General features: G+C 40.2%; 2 protein-coding genes across 2 annotated transcripts in view; both read left to right on the forward strand.

Annotated features, from left to right (window-relative positions):
- The first annotated feature begins 250 nt into the window (after positions 1 to 250).
- Positions 251 to 3,542, forward strand: LOC107087461 (heat shock 70 kDa protein). Its single transcript, XM_015379036.1, has 2 exons — positions 251 to 341; positions 1,508 to 3,542. Exon 2 carries the CDS (start codon positions 1,528 to 1,530, stop codon positions 3,442 to 3,444), a length of 1,917 nt encoding a protein of 638 aa, XP_015234522.1. The 5' UTR covers positions 251 to 341; positions 1,508 to 1,527; the 3' UTR covers positions 3,445 to 3,542.
- A 1,394-nt stretch (positions 3,543 to 4,936) lies between these two features.
- The window catches only part of kcnc4 (potassium channel, voltage gated Shaw related subfamily C, member 4), a 28,692-nt gene continuing 25,935 nt past the window's right edge, over positions 4,937 to 7,693 (forward strand). The window contains exons 1-2 of the mRNA XM_015379090.1: positions 4,937 to 5,092; positions 5,288 to 5,991. Coding sequence (XP_015234576.1) covers positions 5,380 to 5,991 — 612 coding nt within the window. The 5' untranslated portion in view covers positions 4,937 to 5,092; positions 5,288 to 5,379. The remainder of the gene's footprint in view (positions 5,093 to 5,287; positions 5,992 to 7,693) is intronic.

The raw sequence follows: 7,693 nt of genomic DNA on the forward strand, positions 1-7,693 counted from the left end.
TGAATGGACCTAAATGCTAAATTCTCTGCATTGCTTTCCTTACAGTAAGCTCTGCTGTCTGAGCGTCAAATGACTCTTCCTCTCTGGAATATTCACGACTCTTACACTCTAGGCTAGCTGCATTAGTTTCTAAAATTAACTGTTTGGTCACTGGACCTGAAGGAGGAGGAGGGGGGTACTGGGAGGCTTCTGGAAACCTGGGTGTTGCTATATAAGCAACAGGCCTGTAGAAGTCGTGCAGTTTCAGAAGAAACACCTGACGGCAGAGACTGACACAAAGGAACTTCCCAGCGGAAATCCTTCCTTCCTCTCACTTGGCAACAAAGAGAACAGCAGTGACTGTAAGTAGCTGCAACTCTACAATTTCAGCAGTCTAAAACCTTTAAACACATTAAATTGCATAAACTAAGTAGTGACTATTTTCACTTCATTTCCTGAATGAAAATGCCTGAAAGATAAGTAAATTATTTTAAATTGAAATTTTGAAAGGAAAGTTACTTTTTAAGGCTTATTCCAGCAATAAATGTGGAGGGTTGCTGAGAGTTATTTTATCTGTCCTTATCACATATTGGGTGGTTTTATAGAAATGTAAGTCTGGTTGTATGATGTTTAGATACATAGATATAATTCTTCCGACAGGTTCAATAATTTCAATAAATCTGAAATGAACAAAGGTAGCAAAGTTAATATATTACTAGAGACAAATAGAATCACCATGTATTGCAGAAGTATAAAAACAGACACTGAGAACCTACGTTTGAATACAAGGCATAGTGGAAAGCAACAGGCTTATAAATTATAGGCAGGACAATCACACTGAATTAAGGTCACCCCTCAAGAACACTTTGGGGCATGGGTAGCCAATTAAAAATGAGTGGGGTCTGAATAAAGAAAATCAACAACTAGTAAAGGTCCAGAGACATTTTAATTATAGTCTGTTACTTTAAATAGCATTTAACACTGATATGAAATGCAAGTGTTTATGCATCAATGTTATATATTGAATTAAAATATATATATATAAAAAGTGGAATGTTTTTCCATTTTAAAATCCAAATTGTTTGCCTGCTGTGTCTAAAAGGGGCTAAAAGGAGCAACCCTAACTGACACAGCTCATTGTCTAATTTGTATCACGTGCAGCCTGGTACTGGGGGTTCCGAGTGGCTTTACCATACAAACAGGAGAAGCGACGCAAGTGACGGTTGGACAACATGCAGTAATTTATAAAGGTTTTAAATCAGGTTGGGTCCGGATCCGGACCCTGGTCCACTAATCCGTGGCCTTTGCTGTAGGGCAACACTTTTTTAGTTTTTACAATACCGAAATATGAATTGTTTTGCCAAATGTCTCAAAGTGTTGACTTGCTGCAAAACCACCCAAGGATACTATTAATGGCTAATTAAAAATGTTTCCATAGATGATAATTATGATAAAGTTTTCCTTTGTTGTGATGCTTTTGTCAAAAATAACTTTTAAAATAAGATTTTCTTATTCTGATTCTATACAGGTTAATCTAAAAAAAGCAAGATGTCATCAGCTAAGGGAATATCCATTGGCATCGATCTGGGCACCACCTACTCTTGTGTTGGGGTTTTCCAGCATGGAAAAGTGGAAATCATTGCCAACGATCAAGGCAACAGGACAACTCCTAGCTATGTTGCCTTTACTGACACAGAGAGACTCATTGGAGATGCTGCTAAGAACCAAGTTGCCATGAACCCCACAAACACTGTCTTTGATGCCAAACGGCTCATTGGAAGAAGATTTGATGACCCAGTGGTTCAAAGTGACATGAAACTCTGGCCCTTCAAGGTGGTCAATGACAATGGGAAGCCCAAAGTCCAGGTGGAATATAAGGGAGAAACAAAGACTTTCTGTCCTGAGGAGATTTCTTCAATGGTCCTGGTTAAAATGAGAGAAATAGCTGAGGCCTTTTTGGGACAGAGGGTATCGAATGCGGTCATCACAGTTCCAGCTTACTTTAACGATTCCCAGAGGCAAGCCACAAAGGATGCTGGAGTAATCTCGGGACTAAATGTTCTGCGTATCATAAATGAGCCCACAGCAGCAGCCATTGCCTATGGCCTGGATAAAGGTAAAAGAGGAGAGCGCAATGTTCTCATCTTTGATCTAGGTGGAGGCACTTTTGACGTGTCAATCCTGACCATTGAAGATGGCATATTTGAGGTAAAAGCCACAGCAGGGGACACACACCTCGGTGGGGAGGACTTTGACAACAGAATGGTCAACCACTTTGTGGAGGAATTCAAAAGAAAACACAAGAAGGATATCAGCCAGAATAAGAGAGCAGTGAGGAGACTCCGCACGGCCTGTGAGAGAGCAAAGAGAACATTGTCCTCCAGCACCCAGGCTAGCATTGAGATTGACTCACTGTTTGAGGGGATTGACTTTTACACATCAATCACAAGGGCACGCTTTGAGGAACTAAACTCTGACCTCTTCAGGGGAACACTGGAGCCTGTTGAAAAGTCCCTACAAGATGCTAAACTGGATAAATCCAAGATTCATGAAATTGTCTTAGTTGGTGGTTCTACAAGAATCCCCAAAATCCAGAAGCTCCTACAGGATTTCTTCAATGGTAGAGATCTGAACAAGAGTATCAACCCTGATGAAGCCGTAGCCTACGGTGCAGCAGTCCAGGCTGCTATCCTAATGGGGGACACCTCAGAGAATGTCCAAGATTTACTGCTTCTGGACGTGGCACCCTTGTCTCTGGGCATTGAGACAGCTGGTGGTGTTATGACACCCCTTATCAAACGGAACACCACCATCCCCACCAAACAGACTCAAGTGTTCAGCACCTACTCTGACAACCAGCCCGGGGTCCTGATCCAGGTCTACGAAGGAGAGAGAGCCATGACCAAGGACAACAATCTCCTTGGAAAGTTTGAGCTCACAGGTCTCCCGCCTGCTCCCAGAGGTGTGCCACAGATAGAGGTCACCTTTGACATAGATGCCAATGGTATCCTAAACGTGTCTGCAGTGGACAAAAGCACTGGCAAAGAAAACAAAATCACAATTACCAATGACAAGGGCAGACTCAGCAAAGATGAGATTGAAAAGATGGTGCAAGATGCTGACAAGTACAAGGCAGAGGATGACAGGCAGAGAGAGAAGATCACAGCAAAGAATTCCTTAGAGTCCTACGCTTACCACATGAAGAGCAGTGTTGAAGATGAAGCCTTGAAAGGAAAAATAAGTGAAGAGGAGAAAAAACTGGTCATCGACAAATGCAACCAGACAATTTCCTGGCTGGAGAACAACCAGTTGGCAGAGAAGGAGGAGTATGAGCACCAGCAGAGTGAGTTAGAGAGGGTGTGCAAACCAATTGTGACTAAGTTGTACCAGGGGGCAGGATCAGCAAGCTGCGGCAGCCAGGCTGGAGGTAGCTCTCAAGGTCCCACTATCGAGGAGGTCGACTGAATTTAGGGACTGTGGCACCTCTAAAGAAAGTTTCTGACTGATGTTTCATTTCAAGAAAAGCTTTTCACTGTTTCTAAATATTTATAATAAACATTAATAAAACCCCATTGGTGTTCCATTATTATTAACCATTAATATAGTTTATTTAAGTACTTCAGCATTTGAGTTAAAAAAAAGAATACACATGCAAAGACTCAGATAAAAATGCCCAATAAAACTGATTTTTGAGCTAAGAATGAGTATTAATAGAATGATAGGCACACCTGAAAAAGCAATAATAATAAAAAAAAATATATCTTTACCTATATTAGTCTTCAATTTACAGATGCATTTCAGTTAATGGAAATATTATCACAGAGTTAATACAATTGAATAATAAAGATAAAAGGGAAACTCATGTATAGACTCAGTATCCGAATAGTTATATGTCAATTGTCTATTTTGTTCATTTTGAAGTCTATGGCTTATTTCTAATGAAGAGGTAATATGGAAAAAGACTGGGAAAAAAGGAAATAATATGTTTTAACATTTAGTTATGGCCACAAAATCGTGGAGAGGACAACTAACTTGACAGCTCCCAAACAGGGCATCAGTGAAACCCTCCACATAAAGGATAAGCCAAATAAAGTCAAACTGTTTTTTCTGTAAGTGCAATAACTCAGCATTATAATGAAAAGTGGAAAACAAACATGTGGTTGAAAAAGGCACACAGACAACAAGGACAGTCACAGTCTTTGGAGTTTGGAAGAGCTTTGTGCAGTATGGACTGCAGCTGGAATAAAAGCTTTAAGAACCACCACAGATACAGTTTACATACCTTCAAATTAAACAGAAAAAAATCAGCTGCCAGGGAAATACATTGAAATTGACAAAAGTAATATATGCAACATATAAACGTACATATATATAGACAGATAGATGTATATCTACACATATATACAAATATTTGTCATTGCTATTGTGATCAGTTGAGATTCACCTATAATTCAGTTGTTCATTTAACATGTTATTCACTAAATATTCCACTAGAGGGAAACCTTGAGTCGTTGCTTATTTAAACGTAGCAGAAGCCCAACAACTACCTGTTGGATCTAACTAAACTATAATTTACTTATCAAACAAATAAATGGGGATGGAAATTAAACATGAATTTACGTTTTTTTTATTCAGCCATATGAAATTAATTAATTGATAATTGTGTGCGTTTGCGTTATGAAAGAGTTTTGTTTATTTACCAGATTAACGCCAACATTTCCAGTGGCAAATGACAGATTAATGTATTTACTCAGTATTCAATGCAGGCCACCCTGAAGGCATTGTAAACAAGTCTAATTAGGCAGGGTTATTGCCCTCACCTCTCCGTGTCTAACGCAAACAGCTCATCATGAGGCTGCTGCGCTAATTAGCGGGAGCCGCTCTTCAATAAATGATGCGTCAGCCCTCGGCAAAGCAAGGGTTAACTCGGTCAGCCTGTTGTTCTCCGTTTAGTCCAACCGGGCTGTGTCTCTAAGGGAGAAGAAGCTGCGCTTCACGAGGTGCAACAGATCTCCAGCTGGAAAACGAGCTCTCATCTGGCGCGCAAGAGGAGCTCCTGTTTAAGCGCAACCTGTGCGCGTAATTCCTCGGAGCTGGATCACATTCCCTTTGTGTAAGTGGAGAGGAAAGTTAACAGTGATTGGATTTGATTTAAAGGACATAAATGTGATTAGAATAGGGGAGTTTATCGTGCGTAAAGCCAATTCCATGTAAATGAATGAGAAGCTTTTGCAGAATCCGGTTAAATATTTTCAACAGGTGGTTTTCTTTACTTTGATGTTTGTTTTTTTGTTTTTCCACCTGGCAGCATCAACTCGTGGGTCACCACCAACACTGAGCTCAGACTGACATGAAGACGCGCCTCCTCTTCATCTGATCGCTCCTCTCTCACGCTTCTAAATGATCAGCTCCGTGTGCGTTTCGACTTATCGAGGGCGCAAGTCAGGAAACAAACCTCCGTCTAAATCATGCCTGAAGGAGGACATGGCGAGAGGCGAGGACTCGGAAAAAATCATCATCAACGTCGGCGGCACCCGGCATGAGACCTACAGGAGCACCCTCCGGACCCTGCCGGGGACCCGCCTGGCCTGGCTGGTTGAAACAGACTCTCAGGGCTGCTGCTCCGAATCAGATCCCCCGGTGGCCTCCGAGTTCTTCTTTGATAGACACCCGGGCATCTTCGCCTATGTGCTCAACTATTACCGGACCGGGAAGCTGCACTGTCCTGCAGACGTGTGCGGCCCGTTGTTCGAGGAGGAGCTGGCCTTCTGGGGGATAGATGACACCGATGTGGAGCCCTGCTGCTGGATGACCTACCGCCAGCACCGGGATGCGGAGGAGGCCCTGGAGATATTCGAGCCGCCCGACCCGGAGGACACAGACGATGACAGGGACACGCCGCGACGGTTCGGCATTGAGGACACCAATCACGGGTCCAGAGGATGCTGGGAAGTTTGGAGACCCAAAGCCTGGGCCTTGTTTGACGACCCTTACTCATCCAAAGCAGCCAGGGTGAGTTCACCTCATGGGTTCTCATTGGACCCTTGTTTTACTCCCAGATTGACACCAGAACTGTTATCTTCTGTTTGATATATTTGTTTTTTCTTGTTCACAATCAACAGGTGTGCCTAAAAGTTTCAGCCAATCAGACTGCAGCATATGTTTTTAACTCTATACGCTGGAGGAATAATCACAGTGAAGAACTGAAGTAATGCGCCACCCAATCAGTGATATGCATTCAGTATATATTAAATAAAAACTAATACATATTTTATACAGACAAGTCTATGCAACCAACAGGTGAAATAGCCAGCTAAATAGACTGTTCTCCATGGAGGACCAACTCTGCCATATAAAAAAATAAATATAGAAATAAATAAATGCTCAATAAATAAATAATCATTCAATTAATTTCCCCCGAAAATACAATAAACAAATAAATGTGGGTAAATATAGGGACCAAATTGTAAGTCAGTACAGAAAACCAAGATAGGTTTTTATTTTTTATTTTATCAAGTTATTTGCCAATACCTTTACCTTTAAGTTGTTGGCAATTTCATAAGGTAAAAGTACAGCTAACTTATTTAGTTAGTATTTATTTTTGTGAAATGCTGGAAAATCAACTTTTGGTCTTTGCTTTTGAGTTAGAGACTAAATGTTCAATTTTAACAATATAGATTAATGCTAAGGGGATGCAGCCAATAAAAATAACATTGTATGTTCTGTACAAAGCCTTATTAATAAAGCCTTATAGACATTAAATTGCTATTAGGTTTTAAAGTTTAGTTATAGTTAATTTAGCAGTAAACAGGGATTGGAACTGCCATTGAGTAGCCTATTGGTTAGCAAGTGTTGCATTTGCTTCAAGAGTTGCAAGTTTCAAACCTGGACTGTTACTGTTCCTTAAAACACATACAGGTTTGGTAAAATTGTATATGACCAATTTCCCCACTAAAGTTCAATAAGCTCTAAATAAAAATATAAATTTTAAGTAAAAAGATTTGTAGTTTAATCGTGACTTTTTCCCCACAACTTCCACACACGGAAAAAGAATCATAATTTTTAGAAAAACAAAAAACAAGATAGAAATCAAAGTTTGGAAAAGTTACAGGCAAAAATTTAAAGATTAATTTGTATTCTCACTGTGTATATTTTGCTAAAGGTTGTTGGTTAAACTATCTCAATTCTTCCAAATTATCTTTTTTGACAGTGCATAAAAAACTGGCTACTAGTAATTTAAATGCTCTCTAGAAGAGTGTGATATATACAAGCCTTTCAGGTGACTACTGCTTTACACTGCTAGTCTGTTCCAGTGATTGGTCCATGGAAAGAATGTTGGGCAGTTGCAAGTGGGAGCAGTATTGCACTTATTTAGAAAAAAAAAAAAAAAAAATCATGAAGAAGGTATTCATGTATAGTCATGCAGCAAAATAATAAGAATCTCAATGTGCTGTATATTCAGTGTCAGTTCCATCTTGCAAGTGAAAATAAAACTGAATTTACTTTGTATTATAACTACTATTAGAAGCCGGACTCTGGTGTAGTTCAAAGGTTTGGTGAGAAAGCACTGTGATCTCTCTACGTCGTTGGAATGTCTGGAGAACTAATTTTAACCTGTTGGAGAAAATGAATTGAAGTATGGGCTGGGACATGTAGTGCTGACATGTATGAGGTGAGCATTGTGTGATGGATGGATGGATGGATGGATGGATGG

This window comes from Cyprinodon variegatus, unplaced genomic scaffold, assembly GCF_000732505.1.
Source record: "Cyprinodon variegatus isolate N-32 unplaced genomic scaffold, C_variegatus-1.0 Scaffold185, whole genome shotgun sequence".
In the NCBI taxonomy this organism is placed as follows: Eukaryota; Metazoa; Chordata; class Actinopteri; order Cyprinodontiformes; family Cyprinodontidae; genus Cyprinodon; species Cyprinodon variegatus.

What these genes read in the sequence shown, in the direction of transcription:
- LOC107087461 (XM_015379036.1), top strand. Translation starts at nt 1,528, where the DNA reads ATGTCATCAGCTAAGGGAATATCCATTGGCATCGATCTGGGCACCACC.